The 21,877-nt window shown below is 34.9% G+C and overlaps 1 protein-coding gene across 1 annotated transcript; it reads right to left on the bottom strand.

Annotated features, from left to right (window-relative positions):
• Positions 1–3,618: 3,618 nt before the first annotated feature.
• Positions 3,619–5,951, bottom strand: LOC116122616 (protein CfxQ homolog). The gene is made up of 7 exons (XM_031408445.1): positions 5,792–5,951; positions 5,423–5,533; positions 5,172–5,270; positions 4,986–5,096; positions 4,604–4,910; positions 4,396–4,523; positions 3,619–4,200 (listed from the first exon to the last, which is right to left on the bottom strand). The coding sequence occupies exons 1-7, from the start codon at positions 5,930–5,932 to the stop codon at positions 3,619–3,621; spliced, it is 1,479 nt and encodes a 492-aa protein (XP_031264305.1). The 5' UTR covers positions 5,933–5,951.
• Between the last annotated feature and the right edge of the window lie 15,926 nt (positions 5,952–21,877).

Below are 21,877 nucleotides of genomic sequence, written 5' to 3'. Positions count from 1 at the left end.
GAAAACTCCCTCAAACAACCCTAAACCATGTCAAGGAAAACACTTCCAAATAGGTTTACACAACATCTCCCAAACTTCAACTCAATTTTCACTTCTCAATACACATTCAAACACTCCTCATACATGAAGTATATCCAACCACCACAAAATAGAATCTCATCTCAACTCAATTTTTCAACAAGCATAATACATACTCATACATGCATATATCTCTACTCAATTTCTACTCAAAAACTTATTCAAATCTCAACTTGGTTGAATTTACTTACCTTGTGGGGAAATAGCTTCTTTAACACTTCTCATTTCCTTTGGGAGCTTGATTTCTCTCTACAACTTCAAATAACAACCACAACATAAGACTTTAATCAAAACATAATAAAACTCTCATCTAAAGCAAGAATCCTTACCTTAGGATGCTTTAGATTAAAACTCTACTAAAAACTACCCAAAAAAGTCATTTGAAATCCTTGGAAGATTGAAAGAAATTTGAGAGAAAATAGAGAATGGAAGAGGCGGTGGAAATGGATGAAATGAAGGGTTCTCCACACTTAACCCCTTTTTAGCTCAACTTATACACAAGGATTCCCATAGTGCCCTTACTTTTTCTTGAAAATTCCATCCATATCTTTTGATTCCTTACAATCACACCCCCATACTAACATATTCTCCATGAAATTTCCTTATAATTTACTCCCCACTTTTCCTGCTAATTAGGGGTAGGATGGTCAAATATCCCCTAGGGAAGAAAATATCTAAAACTTAACAAACATTTTGGTCGGCACGTCGCCACGGCGAAGAAGCTTCTGTCGCTGCGGCGAAACTGTCCAGCAGCTTCCCTATGAGCTTCAACACCTCTTCACTGCGGCGAAGATTCTTCTTCAACACCTCTTCACTGCGGCGAAGATTCTTCTTCGCCCCGGCGAAGCCTGGAACACTAAACTTCTTCTATTTTCAACCAATTCAAGGCAAGTATTCAACATACTACTCAATCAAAGGCCAACCAAACAATAATACGAATAAACCGACTCAAATAAGAGGAAAAGAAGAAACATTAGCTACGTACCTCAAGGGGCCGTTACACCTTTTACCACTCAAAGCCAAGCCGGCCCCCTTTATGTTCTTAACAAAATCAAAGAATTCAACAAATCTCAAGAAGCAACCGGTTAGATGGTGACAATCTAAAAAATCAGAACTTTAAAACTTAATTGAGGCAAACGGTGAACCGAAAGAAAGACGCAAAATGACTCTAAAGAACGAAGAAAAAAATAAGAAAACTCTAAAAGGAAGCAAAAGACATGTGAAATAAATCACTAGAATTGACACTAATTGATTAAAAAGGCAAAAGACACAAAACAACTTTGTATATACTTGAAACAATCACTAGAACAAAAAAAATAAAGGGAAACTAGAACAAAATAAAAAGGAAACTAGAACAGAATGAAGGAAACTAATTCAACAAGAATAAAAAATTCAAGCAAGAAAACAAGAATTGGAAACTTACTTCAACAAAAATAGGAAACTTAGCAAAGAGAACAAGAATGGGAAATTTAACAACTCGAAATTGCCACTTTGTTCTTCTTTTTTTTTTTTTTTTTTTTTTTTTCTTTTTTTTTTTTTTTTTTTTTTTTTTTCAGAACAAAGATGAATTGAACACAGAAAATAAAGCACAAGAAAATTTTTAAAAAAAGGAAGAATTCAAAGAGAACTACGAAACGAAATTCAAAGAAAATGCAAAAGAACTATGAAAGGACGAATTCAATATTTTTTTTTTTTTTTTTTTGAATTAAGAAAGTAAACAAAGAGTGTTGGAGATAAATGACCTGTTTCCAACAACCAAACCTCTAATACCAAATGATCTAAACCCTCTAGGCGAATTACCTTAGGAACCCACACACTCAATGGAATAGGCACAAGTTGGTTTGCTAGGAACGTATTGAAGATGATCGAATTAGAACCCTAAGGAAACTAAGTCCTTAAAACCCTAATCTTGAGATGCCACAAAGGTTGATCACTCCCTTTGATAAGTCGAGATTCAAGCATTCAATCAAGAATACAAGAAGGCAAGCAAATAGCTTTCTGAAATAAACTTCAATTGATAATAATTTGTCTCCCCCAAAATAACATGGCCGCCCCTTTTTATAAGCAGCAAACCCTAAAAGAAAGCCCTAGCTAATTGAAAAATGGGTTGGGCCTAAGTACAAGCGAATTTGGCCTAAATAAACCTTAAATAAATAAAAGACTAAAGAATCTAATGATAATTAAAACATAAAAAAAAAAAAAGCCGAAGATTAAAAAAACGAAAATTAATTCTTAAATTAATCCTTGCATCCAACTTGATCTTTCGAATCTACCCCTTGCGCAAAAAGATAATAAACCATCCTTGGTGAAGCTTTGAAATCTTCGAATTTAGTCTTAGAGTCTTCTAGTACAACCTCTTTGTATTGCACTTTCATGATCAAGCCTTGCAAAGCCTCTTTCATCCTATTTGTCTTTGCCCTAGTCATTGGACCGTCAATTCCTTGCAAAGGATCTTGGGAATATTTAAGAACATCAACTTGGTCAACACCTCGATCTCCATTACAAAAATTTAAAAATCTTACAGAAATGCCCTTTCTTACAACCAACTCCACAAAATACACATATAATTTATAAGAATAAAAATGAGGGGTTTTACATATTGTATATATAAGTATGTGTTGAATAGATTTTTTTTCGGTTAAACAAAATCTCAAATTGAAATTTCATTTTGTTGCATACATATATATATGGTAAAAAAAAGATATAAGATATATCCCAAAACCATAGAACTATTATTCACGACATCACCACAACTATACAAAATACTATAGAGAAATTAAAGTTCCAAGATTTGGCTAATCTTGAAGAGCAGAAAAATAAATTTTCTCAATCATGCCAATGTTAAATCCTCCAACGTAAAATTTCTATAGGATTTCTTAAATATAAATAAAAAGAAATTACTTAAAATTAAAACTGTACTAAATAAAGGTGTGCGGGTTTGGTACCAACTCAAATTCAAAGGAACCGGAACCGGCCGGTTCTGATTCTGAGACGTCAGGAACTGGAACTTGAAACATAGGTTTTGGTTTCGGTCCCTATAAGTTAGGAACTGGAGCCTAAAACATAGGTTTCGAATTTGGTTCCCGTTCCTATTCTGGGTACTCGGGATAAATTTAATTAGCCCCTACTTTTAAATGACAAATAAACCCTATAAAAAATGACAAAGACACCTCAATAGTTTACAGAAATTACAGTTCAATCTTTGTTCCTACTAGGATACCCTATTCTTAGCTCCAGTTTTGATTCGTACAATGGTGGAATTGAAACTGGAACCGCAAAATACCGATTCTGGTTTTTGAGAACCAAAAATAACCTTGTGAAGGCTAGTTCCGAGTAGGAATCGAAACCAGAACCCCGGTTACCCATTGGTTCTGGTTTCACCCTAAATTCTTGCACACCCCTAGTACTAAGTAATAAAGATAGGAATGACAAAGAAAGAGCAGAGAATTCATCATCCCAAATGCTTAAAATAGTTATTGAAAATAAAAGTTCAAAGTTAGACTGATACACAAGCTAAAACACACTAAAGCACAATAACATTTAAACATCTATTGGGGTAAAAAATCTCATAGCAGCTTCAAAATCCTCTAATTTGATCGTAAGCAATTCATCACTCTCTGCACAATCATCACTAATCCTAAGATCCAAATTCCTCTTTGCATTATTTAACATTATCTCCACTAAACTTCCATTCATTTTCATACGCTGCTTTTCAGTTGTTGCTCTCCTTATTAGCTCTGCAATGGCATTTACACTACAAGAAGAATGTAATTTAAACCCATGTATCAAACTATCTTCCGCTTGATTATTCATCTTGAAATGGAGAATATTAGCTAATTCTAAGCAACTCAGATCTTCAAACTCAAAAATTTTTGCAACCCTTCTGCTGAAACGTTCATTAGAAGATATTAAACATTGCATTGCTTCATTGTAGCCAGAGAATATGACTAAAACTTTTCCATTGTCCATACAAGACATGATCTCTTCCAAGGCTTCTAACTCGGAGGCTCCAAACCAAAAGACTTCTAAGGCTTCTAACTCAAAGTCAGGACCACTTGTCTCCTCCGGTATTAGTCGATATGCTTCATCCACAAAAAGAATACCTCCCTCGGCTTCTTTGATCTGTGCATAAAAATTATTATTATTTTTTTGTTAAAATAAACTATACATTATTCTAATATATGTTGCTAAGATATTCTGCATTTTTAAATATAAAAGGTAAAGAGAGGATACAAGTCCATCAAATTATATACATTTTTTCAATTAATAAATTTCTTACAATGTCGGGCATATGATATGAAAAGCAAAGTGCTCTACCTTCTTCCTAGTCTTATATCCAGTTTGACTAGCTAAATCTGTCCCTCGAACTTCTTTTACATTGTCAGTTTGTAAAATTCCCACACTATGGAGTAGTCTTCCAACGATTCGAGCCACCATAGTCTTACCTATCCAATATGAAAAAAATCAAATATTCCAGCAGCAATTTTAACTGATAAAGTAAAGATAAAGTAAGCAGCAATTTAACCTGTTCCAGGATTTCCTAGAAATGCCATGTGAGGAAGTCTTCCAGCAGTGCCGATTTCCAGTCCAATGGCCTTGCGCCTCTCATTCATAAGAATGCCCTTTGCCCATTTCCGAAGTTTCATCTTGAGTCCATCCAGCCCCACAATATTTGATAGCTCTTTTTCGAGGGCATCCATCCTTTCGTTTTGCTTGCTACATGCTTCAAGTAACTTAGTCTTTCGTTGCTCTTGTTGACGAGAGAGTAATAAATCACGCAACTTCCCACTTTCTTGGATCTTTGAAAGATGATCTATAGGAGTCATGCCCTCCTGCATTCCAAGTTACTTAAATTACTGCTATTTAGCATGAAATAAATTTATTATTTTAGAATATAAAATACATACATCGTCTGTAGCATCACAATCAGCATTATTCTCGAGCAATGTCTCGACAATTGAACAGTCTTCAGCTCGAATTGAGTGACGAACAGAAAGATTTAATGGTGTCACACCATACTGCATGTAAAAATAAGAAAAAAAATTAAACAGTCAAATCACATTTTTTGGAAAATTGGTACAGTAAGAAAGCACCTTCGTTTTGGCTTCAACAAGAGCACCATGAGCAAGAAGTAATCGTGCAGCTTCATTGCACCCATTCTTGGCTGCTACATGCAATGGAGTTTCTCCACGCTGCAAAACTCAACAGATCAGAAATTTAAAATTTATAACAGATTTTTTTTCCCCTTTTTCTAATTAAGCAATCATATTTTTACTAGCATATTTTTTGCTTTATATCACATTTTTGTAAATTTCTATCCGGAAAACTAATAAAGAACATATACCACATTTTTCGCTTCCAAGTCAACTTTATCATCTCCTTTCCATTCAAGCAGAAATTTCACTATTTGTGTCTTGTTGTTACTTGCAGAAACATGAAGGGGTGTCTCCAACCTCTGCACTTAAGCCAAAATGAATACATAAATTGGAAGATAAACACACTCACCTTAATTGTACTTAAATTAATTAATTTGGAAAGAAACTTATTTTTTGTTTCTTCTTAATTTGTCCAAAATCCTTTCTTATTTTCTTATAAAGTTTTTGTTTTTTGTCAAAAACCTAAAAAACAATCTAAAGAGTCAACTGACAAAATCTAATTCTTTCTTATATATTCATTAATTAAAAAATAATACTAAAAATAAAATTAATCTTACAAATGGATTTCTTTCATTGAGAAGATATGGATTATTCTGAAGTAGCTTCTGAAACCCATCAATATCCCCCAACTGAGCACTGTCATGAATGGTTTTAAGTTTCTCAGATCCTGGTGGTTGTTTATCCTGACCATTCTCCATGTCTATTTGTCTTCTCTCTTGATGATTAAGGAGATTAAAGAGAACGAAATAAAACAAAGCAAAATATTGCGTTTCCAACTGAGAGATTTATAAGCTTCTATATATGCTCATCTATTTTGCTTAATTTTATTGCGTAAGATGTCAGCATGGAATATTATAAAATCTTCAATGAAGTTTCCTTAGCTTTCAGGAACATTTTCCTCTCACTCTCACCAATAACATTTGTATCTCTAATGTCTATTTTTCTTGATTGACTTGACTTATGTGTTTGTCATCTGTTGAAGAAAGATGATTCGACCCAATGCTTCACCAATAACATTTTTTCTTCTTTGGCTTGCAGAGCAATTTCTCTGAAGATTCCATGAAGTTTCACAACTTCCAATTATTTAACCTTTCACGCTCTTCAACGACTTTATTTCCACTTTCATCTTCTTTTTTCCGGAAGTGGCCTTGGCTTTTTCTATTTCATTGTGTTCATCTCTTTTTCCCGGAAGATGCCTAAAATTATGAAAAAACTCTTATTATTAAGAGTTAGGTGGGGTTAAGTTTTCATTAGAGTAAACGACTTTTTCCCAACCCAAGGTTTGCCTTAATGACACTTTCCCACCCAAAAAGTTTCAAAAAACTAGTTTACTACCCAAAGTACAATTCCATTAGTAAATTTCATCGTGAATAAGGGTAGAATAGTCAAAACTCCATTATAAGTAAGGGTAGAATGGTCAATTATATTATAACTAACATTAATTAACCCATTTCCTCCCATACGACCACCGATTTTGGCAAAATCCGGCGCCACCAAACCTCCTTGATACTTCCTTCATAATCCTCTCATCGCCTTCTCCAAAACCCACTACCACACTCACCCATTGCATCTTCCATTTGGTGGTCGATGACCACTACTTCTTTGCGCGATCTCAAAGCTTCGATCTTGCTATTCTAAGCAAATTCTGACAGTAAAATTTTTCTCCGTCAACACCATTTGAACCTCCAATATCTTTTCTACAAAACCCTTCTCACTTTGTCACCTAATTTCTCGTCGATTGCCGGCCACCATAAAGCTAGAGTTTCTTATTCTTATTTAATTTTTGGCTGATTCTGGCAGCAAATATTCAACCGATCATCACCATTCTATCCACTACCCCCCACTCTACAAAATCCCTATTACCTTGGCACTTGGTAACTCGTCGAACATTGGCTGAGACTTGCCGCCAGCTGTTGTGATTGAGTTTCTTTTATCAATTCATTTGGCTTCGATTGGGTTGCTTTTTGGGTTAATTGGTTGTAATTGTCTATTCGGTGATTGTTTATAGTTGTATTTTTGGGTTGTTGCCATTGGTTTTGCCCTTTCCTAAGCACACAAACTGCTCAATAGATTGCCCCAAAGAGTATTGTCCCTAGTTCCAACGATTGAGGAGTTATTGTGGGTGGGGTTAAGAGGTGTTTTACTGAGAGAATGCCAGTGAGTTGAATGGTGGTAATGGGAATGATTTTTTATGTCGAAATCAACTAGAGTTTGGGTTGAGGTGTGCACAACTTTGATTTGCGAGGGCTGGTGATTGGGACTTGATCTTTAGTTGGGGCATTTTCGTATTCAAATAAATATCACTGTATTTAACGAAAATTAGTAATGATATATAACATTTGGGTAGTAAAAATGGTATTTTGAAACTTTTTGGGTGAGAAATGTAATTAAGGAAAACCTTGGGTGAGAAAAAGTCATTTACTCTATTTATTATATATATATATATATTTTTTTTTTTTTTTTTTTTTTTTTTGGGGGGGGGAGGCCCATGAGAATACACCTGACCCGAGAGAAAATGAATAACAAGATTTCTCATAGCCCTCAATCTCTCACTTGAATCGATTAAGATCCGCCGTCACATCGGAGGCGTCGCAAGTTCAAGGATCTTTTCACTCTAAGCCGCCTTACCTTTTTCTATTTCTCTTTTTCCTGGAAGATGACTAAAATTATTAAAAAAGAAAAACTCTGAATAGTAAGAGTTTGGTGTGCTTAAGTTTTCATTTGCTTCTTTCCTTTTTTTTTTTTTTTTTTTTTGAATCCTGTAGTTGTTCGTATACTGTTTCTCTTTAGAGTTAATGACTTTTTTTCACTCAAATAATGATTTAATAATATTTTTTACCCACAAACTTTAAAAATATCATTATATTATTCACATTTATATTTTATTTACTACCCATGTGAATTTACCGGCGAATGGATAACAAATTTGGTCAAGATATTGAGGTTTTTAAGAAGAGAAGGTGAATAAATCTTTTAGTGGTGGCATATTGGATTTTTATAGTATCGATAGTGGTTAAATATAATAAAGAAAAAAAAAAAAGTGAAGAGCATGATTGAGGATTTCACAACCACCAACGACCTTACGGATAACGAGGACTTGACATAGAATCATAAGATAGACAATTGGCGGTGGAGATGGTAAAGACGTGTATTTTTATTTTTTTTTTAGCTTATTAAAGTGAGAATAGTAATTTTATTTTAAACAAAACAAATTAAACTTATTAAAACTTTTGCCTTTTGATCACACATGGCTATATATGATTGGGTAGTATCACCACATAAACATAATGAGGTGGCACTACAAGAAACTTTTCTTGTAACGATCAAGCCTATTAACATAGGAAAAAATCTATCCTTACAAAGACCCATACAAAGAGGGTTACAAAGTGACATCATTCAGAAGAAAAAAGACAAAGAAAAAACGAAAAAAGAGAAAGAGAGAGAGAGAGAGAAATCATGAAAATCAAAGGTGAAGATTGTCTTTGTATGCCCCCTTTGTATGTGTTTTTGTAAAACTAGCATTGCACATTGACACAGATAGTTTGTCGCAATATAATGCCTATTGTGACTCCAATGGCATCGCATGAAAAATACTACAGATACCGACGCTTTACACCGAATTTTTACACTGAACAACGTGTTTACTGAATCAAAAGAACCACGTATTACGTTAACAAATATTCCACGAATGCATTGTTATTAGACGACAGTTCATTTGAAATGGACTTCTGTCTATATTATATGGACGACCGTCCACCTAGAATAGACGTCCGTTCATATTTTAAATTAAAAAAATTTGGTCTAAATTTTTTATGGACACTCGTCCTCTTATGAGGATGACTGTCCATACTTATGGATGCTCGTCCTCTTTATGAGAACTCACGTCCATCTTTTAATATTAACAAAATTTAAAATTTAAATTTATTTAATGCATTAATTGTCAAAAGTTGACAAAAATTATTTAATGCATTAATTTATTTAATTGGGCGTCCATCCAATTACTTTGAATATGGACAAAACTTGAATGAAGCTTGTACAATTAATTTAAACATTGACAAAAGTTGAATGACAAAATTGAATGAATATAAACAATGGACAGGACGCCTGTCCACTGAAAGAATTTCTTTTTAAAATTGTTTGGACGGGCGTGTCCATAATAAATGTAAAATTTTTTAAAATTGTTTGAACTGGCGTCCATTATTTTGCTTTTAAAATTTTTTGGACGAGCGTCCATAAATATTGAACAATCATTCATTCACAAAAGACTCCAATTGTGGTTGCGTCTGACTGGTTGCCATGTCCTTCGATATAAAAATTTGGTATAAAATTTTGGTCTCCTTAGCATTACTCAGCATCGCAATAGATTTGACGACTTTGCGATAGGTTTAGTCAATAAATTTATGCCTGTAAGGGCATTTTCCTGTAATTTTCATAAAAATCCTACAGTGACCCGGTGGCATCACAATAGGCTTAGTAAAAAAATGTTATAACCTTTGGCAGACATTTTTCTGCAAATTTCTTACACTTTTTTGTATGAAACAATATATATATAAAGTTTTAAAGGATTACCAAATAATTAAAACTTATGCGGAATTGATTGCTTGCTCAATTTTTAGAGCAAATGAGTTGTGAAAGAGATAAGCAAAACATACATTAAAGCAAGTAAAGAACACACTCTTTTTTACATATTTCAGCATCAAGCCTACATCCATAGGACCAAGTCTAGAGGAAGCAAATTCACTATGAAATACTTACGAATTCAAATACAAAGCAAGATAATCAAGTTGTAAAACACTCCATGTTTTCTACACGACAACTCTATCTTCTTTGGTTGAACTTCAAGTCCTCACAGCAACATCATGTTGAAGTAGAGCTCTTCTAAAGTTTCAACAATGAAGACAAATCTTAAGGACAGCGGCTTACACACAAGCTTTCGGCACCAAGGAAATAACATCCAAAGATATCACACAAGGACAAGTGAAGAGGGTAATTTTAAGCCTACCAAATCATAGTAAGAAACCTTAACCAAAATGAAGACCCCAGAGAGTATTCAGAGAGGAAAACAATTGTGATAAGATTTCTTGAAGGAAACGCCAGAAAAGTATGAATATATAGAGTTCAATGCGTCAAGGGTTGGGGGACAAAACAGTTAAATATTAACTTTTGTGTTTTTCTTTTTGTACAAGAAACTTGGGACCACAAACAAAAGCATGATTCTTTTTCTCACACAATGAATAGAAAGTGGACAAGTGGAAAAGCACATAACAAAATATCAATAAGGAATAATATTGTCCAAAAAGCAAAATGGGCACATGATTTGAGTTTGAGAAAAAATATATGCCAGATGTATTGTGAGCACGTAGACTCTAAAGTGCTCACACTGGTAAAGGTATTTACCTGTAGAGAGAGTGGCCACATTGACGAAAGGTAAAAGATTGTGCAAGACTCAAAACAGGATCATAAGATGACAAAAATACTAACAATCTCCCACTTTGTCACTTATGATTAAAGCACAATGTTTAAGAACAAAAGAAAAACATTTATCAAGGTAAGAGATCAAAAAGAAAAGTTAACACAAAACACAACTATTCTCCCTCAGTTATAAACCTCCCCCTCAGCAGAGACATAAGTCAAGAAGAAGTTGCCAAAAGATTTCCATATGAGATAGATCAACATGTCATATAAAAGAATCTGCATAGCCAAGGAGAGATTAACAAAACATAGGAAATTTGCTCAAACATAAAACCAACCAAACATCAAAATAAAAAGAAACATCCATAAAAGGTTTTATAAATAAAAGTTTTGCAGAAAAAAAAAAAAAAAAAAAAAAAAAAACTTAAAGTGTGATCACATAGAGACAACAGTGATCACAATAAAAAAAAAGTAAACAGTAAAAAAAAAAAGTCTTGCCAGCAACAGCAACAGCAAATAATCTCCCCCTCTTTGATCACTTCACATTAGTACAACATAAGAGGGCTAACCTTACAACATATATTTGACTTTATCTTCCACTATCTCTCAGTGTTCTCAATAGTTTTTCTGCATTTCTTCTTCTTCTTTTTTTATTTTTATTTTCCTCATGGAAGATGCATTATTGCCTTTGTCACTTTTTGACTTGACTTAGAAATTAATGCATCTATAATGAGCAATTAGTGGGCTTTTCGTCTGCATTTCTACTTTCATCTTTTTTTCCCGGAAGATGCCATTTTCTTTTCATTGCCTCTCTCACTACTAAATTACCTAATCATATAACGTGTACATCAAAACCTGTGTTGAAATTTTTTTATTTTTCAAATACACTAATGGTACAAATTGTATTAAATCTAATAATCCGAAGATTTTTAATCTAATGTTAAAAAATTGTGACATATTTTGTGTAAAAAAATGCTGCTCTTAAACATAGCCGATATAGTAATTTAAATATATGACTTAAATTTTTAAAACTAATTATTAGTCACAGATTCATGGTAATTTGATGAACTCGATTGGGAAGTTAAAATAAATTATTTCTTGTATCATCTAATCAATTTCTAAATCATTGTATTGCATTGATAACTAAAATTAGTGTCATAAATTTAAGCAAATATTTAAATTACCATAATATAATCCATCAAAAAACCTTATTTGGTCCATTGAAGAATATTTTCGTCATCAAATTATAAAGTGATCAATAGTGAAGCAAATTTATCTAAATGGTAAATTTCATTCACCACTGTTTTTTTGTCAATAAAGTCAATTTTTTTCTTGAAATTATCTTGCTTTATGTAACCTTCAAGTGAATTGCTTTTCTCTTGCGAGGAAAGTGATGGAAAAGTATGTGCCAACTAGCTTACTCAATCACTCATGAGAGAATAGTCGGATAGGTCTGACCTTGTGGTTTGTTCCCACAAGATATGAAATTCGACTCCCCTTAAAAGCACCTATATGGTTAAAGGGCATTGTTTTCCATTATCAAATAGTGGCACCTTATTAGTATAATGGGGTATATTTGTAATCTTTTGGAATATCATATGGGGTGTATTTTGTAAATATCAAAACCAGGAAGTTAAAACTCTGTGTTTTGATGCTCATTAACGAAGTATAAACAGCTTCCTTCTTGTAACGATTCTCAGTTAAGGAAATACATATATTTTTCAGCTCATCTTTGTTCTTCTTACTTCTTCTTCAAAGTCATTCATGGTATCCTTAATCTCTCAAATTTTGCTTCTTTAACAATGGAAATGGAGAACAACTTCACCATTTCAAACAATTTCAATCTACCTCCCACTCTGCCACCGATCTCAATCAAGTTGCAGTAGAAGAATTATACCTTCAAGAGATGGTTAATTCTTCCAGCTTTGACCTCCCATGGTCTTGATGGCTTTATAACTGGCGAAAAAGCATGTCCTCCACTGTTCTCAGTTGACAAGGAAGAAGGTTCTGATAAATCAGTTAAGTGATCAAACCCTAGCTACTTTACTTGGAAAAAAAGTCGATCAATTCCTAGTTAGTTGGCTTTTATCATCTATTTCTGAAAATATGTTTCGTCATGTTGCTATATGTGGTACGTCCTATGAGATTTGGAATATGTTAGAGTTGCATTTTCAGTCGGTATCTAAGGCTAGAACTTTACATTTGCGTAATATGCTTCAAAGTACTAAGAAAGATTCTACTACTATATGTGAATATGTACTTAAGATGAAGGAGCTAAGTGATGAATTGACTTCGATTGGTGTTCATATAAGTGATGAAGAACTGTTATTGTACATTCTGGATGGGTTGGGGCCTAAATATGATGCAGTTGTAGCTAATCTTGTTCATACCAGTAGTCAAACTACTTTGCAAGAAGCCCAGTTTCTACTACACAAGCATGAAATCAGATTGGGAAAACAGAACAACTGTCTTACAAACTTTCATGATCAGCTAGCCTCAGCTTTAATAGCTGCTAAACAGGTCTTCAATGAGCCAGTTTTAACCTCTCCAAATGTCCATATGAACACTGACTCCACAAAGGTTTTTAATCCTCAACAGTTGGCTAGTTTTCCATTACAAAATCAGATTCTTCTTGCCTCACAACACCAGACCTTTAACCCTCCACAAAATCAGACTTTTCCTGCTCCATAACACCAGACCTTTAACCCTCCACAAAATCAGACTTTTCCTGCTCCATAACACCAGACCTTTAACCCTCCACAACATCAAACTTTTCCTGCTCCACAACACCAGACCTTTAACCCTCCACAACATCAGACTTTTCCTGCTCCACAACACCAGACCTTTAACCCTTAACAAAACTTTGGTATTCCTAAACACTTTAGTAACAATGCCAATGAAAGCAGTTTTAGACCTGATTTCAATCAATCCTATCAGCAGCCCCATACAGATGTCTTGCAGTTTTTGTCCTCTACAAACTTTATGTTTAATCCTCAAGGAGTGCGAGGTCGTGGCAGGGGAAGAGGCTATTATCGACCAAGACTTTCTGTTAGGTTTGCGGCAAAGGAGGGCATACTACCCTTCAATGCTATCACAGGTTTGATCATGGATTTCAGGGGTTTGCTAATACTGGATTCTCTAATCAACTAACCTCACAGGGATTTCCTCAAAATTCAGTTACTGATTCAGTTCAAGTAGTTTGATGCGTATTTCCTACAACATGCAATATGTAGCAAGTATACTAATCGCACAAGTAATAAAATGATGAGTAAAGTATCGTTCCCACGAGGATTGTTAGCTAAGCACTAAGTCTACTAATGTTATCAAGTTGAAGCAAACGACTTCTTTGGATTGATGGGAGCTAATTGCAATTAAACTTAACAATAAATTTTAAACTAAAATTTAACTAAGAGGGCAATATTAAAACACGGATAATCAATTCAAGTAAAATAGGTAGGGTTTTAACTTCATTTGGATTTTATGGGTTAAACCTAAAATTACACTACAATCACATTCATACACAATGGTTGTAAATCGAACTCACTAAGATGTTAAACATACCCTCTCAGGCTATGTTCTCCTATTCATCCTTATTAACCTTCCGCACCCAACAATTTGAAGATTAACAATTCCGAACTCATTAAGCAAAAGAATCCTAAAATGATTTCATTAATTCTTGAATCTATCTCTAGCATCCAATATTATAATGGTGATTACCCAAGAAGCATAACATGACTCATTTCTCAATCTCATCATGTTCATCACAATATCCATTAAAACTCANCTTCCTAATTTTCTTCGTTCTTTCATCTACCTTCCATCTCGAAGAGCCACACTTTGGACAACTTTGCAAGTTTTTTATTTCTTTCCTAAACAAGCAACAATCATTCGCACAAGCATGAATTTTGTCATACCCCAAATCAAACTCCTTAATAATTTTTCTCACAGAGTAGACTGATTTGAGAATCACATTATGCTCTGGTAAAATGTCTCCAAGCATCTCTAAAAGGCCATCAAAACTATTGTCAGACCAACCATTCATAACTTTATGTTTATATAAAGCTATAATGGCAGGCATTTTTGTATACTTGGCACAATCAGGATATAAAGGAGTTTTAGCATCTTCCAATGATTGCATGAAATCATTGTCTCTTCTCTCTTCTGATGTTGATGCATAATGATTGGCTCCCATATCTACACTAGTAATTAAGTTAAAAGAATCTGAACTGTTTAGTTGAGCAACAGTTTCTGTAATATCTTCTATTTCACCATGATGGAACCAAATTGTATATGTAGGATCCATTCCTCGTATAATCAGATGCTCATAAACAACGTCTATACCATGATGAGTCAAATTGCGATAATCTTTACAAGGGCATAAAATCTTTGCTTCATAGCCTGCATTTTTTTCAGCCATCTTGACAAAGTCTCGTGCACCTTGAATGTATGCATCCGTAGCTCCATCAAAAGAGGAAAAAAAAAAAAAAAAAGGAAAAAACCTAAAACATCTAAAACCTTGTTAAGGAAAATCATCATTACTTCATACACATATGGAATTGTGTCTTTTAATCTTTTTCTTACCTATTTAGATGCACCCAATCCTTATACATCATTATCATTACTTAATCTACACAATTATTAAAAGCCAAACAATACATGAATAATTATAGGTAAAAATGGTAGAATATTATGAAAACAACAAAACATGAGTTGAATGTAACCAACATAATATGCAAATTCCATCGAACAACAAAATAATGCTTACTCTCCGAATACTTAATGGTTGTAGCTTATTAACTCCAATCCTTCTTCTTACAATAATCTTTAATTCCCTCTTGATATGGGACAAATCTTGATCTGCACAAATGGAAATACTATTACAATTTGACAAATACAATAAATTCATATTCAAATATGCACATGCAAACTGCATTTTGAGAATGTTATAGAAAACTAAACTGTAATAGGTTAAGAATGTTACAGAAAATTTATTTATTGCATTTTGAGAATGTTATAGAAAACTAAACTGTAACAGGTTAAGAATGTTACATAAAACTTATTTATAGCATTTATGCAGTGTTACCAAAAATCATTCGTAACTACGAATAAGTGCTACAATATGCTTAACAACAGCATTTTATGACAGTTACTGAAATGATTAGTAACATGCAAAAAGTGTTACGAATGTCTATTTTTTAGTAACATGGGCTGTCATAGCATACTTATAAATGCTACGAATTACCTACGGTAACACTTTTTGCATGTTACCGTAGGCCATTTTTCNCATTAATTTTTCTAGCTTTGACCTCCCATCGTCTTGATGGCTTTATAACAGGAGAAAAAGCATGTCCCTGTTCTTAGTTGACAAGGAAGAAGATTCTGATAAATCAGTCAAGCGATCAAACCCTAGCTACTTTACTTGGAAAAAGATCGATCAATTCCTAGTTAGTTGGCTCTTATCATTTATTTCTGAAAATTTGTTTCGTCATGTTGCTAAATGTGGTACGCCCTATGAGATTTGGAATCTGTTAGAGTTGCATTTTCAATCGGTATCTAAGGCTAGAATTTTACATTTGCGCAATATGCTTCAAAGTACTAAGAAAGATTTTACTAGTATAAGTGAATATGTACTTAAGATGAGAGAATTAGGTGATGAATTGACTTCGAGTAGTGTTCATATAAGTGATGAAGAATTGTTATTGTACATTCTGGATGGGTTGGGGCATGAATATGATGCAGTTGTAGCTAATCTTGTTCATACCCGTAGCCAAACCACTTTGCAAAAAGCTCAGTTTCTACTGCACAAACATGAAATCAGATTGGAAAAACAAAACAATTGTCTTACAAACTTTCACGATCAGCTAGCCTCAGCTTTAATAACTGCTAAACAGGTCCCCAATGAGCCCGTTTTAACCTCTCCAAATGTCCATATGAACACTGACACAAAGGTTTTTAATCCTCAACAATTGGCTATTTTTCCATTACAAAATCAGACTCTTCTCGCCTCACAACATCAAACCTTTAACCCTCCACAACACCAGACTTTAACGCTCCACAACATCAGACTTTCCCTATTCCACAACACCAAACCTTTAACCCTCAACAAAAATTTGGTATTCCTCAACACTTTAGTAACAATGTCAATCAAAGCAGTTTTGGACTTGATTCTAATCAATCCTATCAGCAGCCCCATACAGATGCTTCACAGTTTTTGTCCTCTGCAAATGTTATGTTTAATCCTCAAGGAGTGTGAGGTCGTGGTAGGGAAAGAGGCTATTATTGACCAAGACTCTTCTGGAAGGTTTGCAGCAAAGGAGGGCATACTGCTCTTTAATGCTATCACAGGTTTGATCATGGATTTCAGGGGTTTGCTAATACTCAATTCTCTAATCAACTAACCTCATATAGATTTCCTCAAAATTCAATTACTGATTCAGCTCAAGCTTTGCTGACTAGCATTATGACAGAACAATCTGGACTGAATTCAGTTTCAACTTTTGTTACTTCCAATCCTGTTTATCCTGGACAAGTTGGTTCTACTCATCCTTAGCATAACATGGTTCATTCTCCGCACAACATGACTCGTTTTGGTGGTCCTAATAATTTTCACCTGAGTGTTCATCTCTACCATGGTTTTCCTGGAAGTTCTACCTTAAACTCTCACCCAAGTTCTGTTCCAGAGGGTGGATACTCTTCTACAGCATCTCCAAGAGCACATTCTTCCTTAACTATACCAATTGCAACCCCTCAAGTGGTCAATGATCAGACTTGGTATGTTGACTAAGGAGCCACAAATCACATGACTGTTGATGCAACCAATTTAGTTGGTAAGGACAACTATCAAAGAGGATCCATTGTTCAGGTTGGGAATGGACAGAATGTGCCTGTTACTCACATTGCTTAGTCTTTATTGCCTTCCACCACCTGTCCTACGTTAATACATCTTAAGAAAATGTTGTGTGTTCCCCATATTGCAAAAAAATTACTAAGCATTTATCATATTACTAGAGATAATGATGTGATAGTGGAATTTCATTATGACCATGTCTTAGAAAGGATAAAGTCTCTAAGGTGGTGCTCCTCCAAGGGTTCTTAAAGGATGGATTATATCAATTACAAGTTTCTCTCCTAACATTTGGCACAACTTTCATATCATTTGCAACCCCACAACCAGTCTTTGTACCTGCTGGATCTACTGTCTCCCTGGACATTCCAACATCAGTCCCTCATTCGGCTACTGTCTCTTCTAGTGCAAGTAGTGCTACAATAAATAATAATGTCTGCTCTGAAGCTAACAATAGTGATAGTTCTGAAGTCAGTAATGTTTCAGCTTCCTGTATTCTTGCAAATAAGTTTGATGTAAAGAGCCAACTTACTAGTTTATGGCATGCTAGGTTGGGTCACCCAAATGAAAAGAATTTGAGGCTTGTAATGGATAGAGTCAATGTAGCTAGATCTTTTAGAAATAAAATGTCTTTTTTGTGAAGCTTGCCAATTTGGTAAAATGCAACAAGCCACTTTTCCTCTGTCCACATCCAACACTAATGGCCCTCTTGAATTGGTTTATTTAGACTTGTGGGGTCCTACACCATAATGTTCCTCTGAAGGTTTTAAATATTACATGCTTTTCGTGGATAATTTTACTACATACATGTGGATCTATCCCTTGAAATTAAAATCTAAAGCTTTTATTGTGTTCAAGTTGTTTCACAGTTTGGTTGAAAGACAATTTGAGGTTAAATTGAAGTGTTTGCAAACTAACTGGGGTAGGGAATTATGATATTTTACCAAGTATTCACAAGAGCAAGGAATTGTGTTTAGACACCATTGTCCTTATCTCCATCAACAAAATGGAAGGGTAGAAAGAAAGCATCGAATTGTCACTGAGTTTGGCCTAACTCTCCTGGCTCATGCTACCATGCCCCTTTGTTTTTGGTGGCAAGCTTTTAGTGCAGTTGTGTTTATAATCAGCAAGTTACCCTCATCAATTCTTCAGAATATTTCTCCTTTCCAAAAGCTATGCCATAAAGAACCTACCTACAATGATTTTAGAGTTTTTGGGTGCTATTGTTATCCATTCATTAGACCTTACCAACGACACAAGTTTTCCTATCACATTGAAGTTTGTGTCTTTCTAGCATATAACACTTCTCACAAAGGATTCAAGTGCTTGTGCTCTTCAGGGAAACTATAAATCATTAAACAGGCCAAGTTTAATGAATTTTCCTTTCCTTTCAAACATAGTTTTAAATGTCATCTGATCAAAAAGGTTGAACTTGCAGGGCAGATTTCCACACCTCAATCAGGCTACTTTCCTTGGACATTGCCAAGGTGTGTGGATGGTGATGCCACAACTCAGATACCAGCTACTAAGATACCAGTTAGGTGTGTGGATGGTGATTTCTTTGTTGGTGCAAACTTACCAACAGAAGCTGTTGCAACTACTGCTCACTTAACTACTAATAATGATCCCTTAACTATTGGTTTATCACCTATTAATAACGAGTGCAGTTCAGCAAATCCAACCACAATATCTAATAATGATCCCCCAGCTACTAGTTTATCACCTACTAATAATGAGTGTAGTTCAGCAAATCCATCCACAATATCCACACATGAGTATGTGACAGCCCCAAAAACAGAATCTGGTCCAGTTTATGCTCCACTTGGTAACTCTTCTCAAGGTATACAGTTAGAAGTTGTCTTGCCTGTCAGCAAACCACAGTCTGGTCCAGTTCTTATGCCCACGAATAATGTTCCTTCCATTCCTGGAGTGTCTTCTGCTAATCATAGTTTCAGCTTGACTGATTCAACTATAAAGGTTGCACATGAGTCTGTCACATTTCCAAGATCAGAATTTGGTTCAGTGTCAATCCCACACGGTAGCTCCTCCCAAGGTATACAACTGGAGGTTGTTTAACCTTTCACCAGACCCTAACATTCATCTATAAGTGGAAACTGTCATCCTATGATCACCCGATCTAAGCACACAGCAGGACAAGCACTACTCTCAACATGCCACAATCTAGCTGAACCAAAGACTTCCTCTGAAGCACTGAAAATTCCAGAATGGAAAGCTACCATGGCTGATGAGTTCCAAGCTCTCTTGAGAAAAAAAACTTGGGACTTAGTTCCTTATTCTCCAAACATGCACATAGTAGGCTGCAAGTGGGTATTCAAAACTAAACTAAAGTCAGATAGAACTTTACAAAAGTACAAAGCAAGGCTGGTAGCCAAGGGTTTTCAACAAACCCTTGGCTTAGATTACCTTGACACTTTCTCTCTTGTTATTAAGCCTGCAACCATCAGAATTATGTTGTCTTTGGCTGTGTAACATCAATGGGAAATACAACAAATTGACATTAACAATGCATTTCTAAATGGTGATCTCACAGAAACTGTTTTTATGCAGCAACTTGAGGGGTTTTCTGATTTTACTTGTCCTTACCATGTGTGTAAGCTCAACAAAGCCTTGTATGGTTTAAAACAAGCCCCTAGAGCTTGGTTTGATAAGCTAAAAACAGCTCTTATTGGTTGGGGTTTCAACAACTCAGCCTCGAACACTAGTCTCTTTTTCTTCAAACGAGGGAGTTAAGTTATATATCTCTTAGTATATGTGAATGACATCCTAATCACAGGGACTAACTCGACACTAATAGCAAAAATAATTGAAGATTTAAATCGGCAGTTTGCTTTGAAACATCTTGGGCTTCTACAATATTTCCTTGGTTTTGAAGTTCAAAGGAATGATTCCACGTTACTTCTCATTCAATGCAAGTATGCTTAAGATTTGCTAACTAAAGCTGGCATGAGTGAGTGTAAACCTTATAGTACTCCTATGACTATGGGAGTAAAACTTGGTAGAGAAGATAGTGCCTTTTTCGAAGAACCTTCTCTCTACAGAAGCATTGTAAGAGGTCTACAGTATCTTACCCATTCCAGGCCTAATTTAGCCTTCTCTGTCAACTAGCTAAGTCAATTTCTTCAGGCTCTTACCATTGCCCATGAGAGTACTTGTAAAAGATTACTGCGATACATTAAAGGGACCTTGCAGTATGAACTTCTATTTACAAAGAGGACATATTTTATTCTAGAAGGCTATGCGGATGCTGATTAGGCAATTGATGTGAGTGACAGAAGATCCAAAATGGTTATAGTATTTTCCTTGGAGGTAACTTAGTGCAATGGAGCTCAAGGAAACAAAGAATGGTCTCCTTATCTTTGACATAAGCTGAATATAGAGCCCTCTGTTAAGTAGCCACTGAACTTGTCTAGATTTAGCATTTATTTCAAGAACTTGGCATAAACATCAACACAACCCCTGTTTTTTGGTATGACAATATGAGTGCTGGAGCACTCTCATCTAACCTGGTGTTTCATACTAGAACAAAACACATTGAAATAGATGTACATTATGTGCAAGAATTGTTTGCTAACAAGCATTTAGTAGTTCAATTTGTTGGTACAGAGTACCTAATTCCGGATGTTTTAACTAAGGCCTTGCCAGGAAACATATTTCAATCTCTAAGGAAGAAGCTGAATGTAACTTCTAGTATTGAGTATGAAGAAGACAGCAGTACTAACAGTGGTACTAATTCTGAGTAAGTGTTGGAGTTGCAGTTTGTAGTTTGTGTGTTATTTCTGGTGTTGTGCTTCTAAAAGTGTTGGAGTTGCAGTTTGTGTGTTGTTTCTAGTGTTGTGTTTGTTTACTGATTTTTTTGAAAGTTAGTGTTGGTGTGCTAGTGTTGTGTTCAGTGTTGTCTCTGGATTTACCTGTGTTTGTTTATTGATTATGAAAGTCGGTGCTAGTGTGCTGGTGCTGTGCTGTGTTGTTACCATTAGAGAAAATTTCAAAAGATTGGTGTTTGCAGTTGGAAAGTTGGTGTTGGTGTGCTAGTGCTGTGTTGTGTGTTGTCTCTGGATTTACCTATGTTTGTTTACTGATTCTGAAAGTTGGTCCTATTGTGCTAGTGTTGTGTTGTGTTGTTACCATTACAGAAAATTTTAGAAGATTGGTGTTTGCAGTTGGAAAGTTGGTGTTGGTGTGCTAGTGATGTGTTGTGTGTTGTCTCTGGATTTACCTATGTTTGTTTTTGCAGTTGGAAAGTTGGTGTTGGTGTGCTAGTGATGTGTTGTGTGTTGTCTTTCGATTTACCTGTGTTTGTTTACTAATTCTGAAAGTTGGTGCTGGTGTGTTGGTGCTGTGTTGTGTTGTTACCATTACAAAAAAT

Source organism: Pistacia vera, unplaced genomic scaffold, assembly GCF_008641045.1.
Source record: "Pistacia vera cultivar Batoury unplaced genomic scaffold, PisVer_v2 Contig1023, whole genome shotgun sequence".
NCBI lineage: Eukaryota > Viridiplantae > Streptophyta > Magnoliopsida > Sapindales > Anacardiaceae > Pistacia > Pistacia vera.
Note: the sequence above shows the minus strand (reverse complement) of the source record. Positions and strands in the feature narration are given on the sequence as shown.

Excerpts from the sequence above, each read along its gene's own strand:
- LOC116122616 (XM_031408445.1), bottom strand. The coding sequence starts at position 5,932 with ATGGAGAATGGTCAGGATAAACAACCACCAGGATCTGAGAAACTTAAA. Across the intron at positions 5,271-5,422 it reads ACTTGGAAGCGAAAAATGTG|CGTGGAGAAACTCCATTGCA; the intron begins GTATATGTTCTT and ends TGAGTTTTGCAG. Across the intron at positions 4,911-4,985 it reads ATTGTGATGCTACAGACGAT|GAGGGCATGACTCCTATAGA; the intron begins GTATGTATTTTA and ends CTTGGAATGCAG.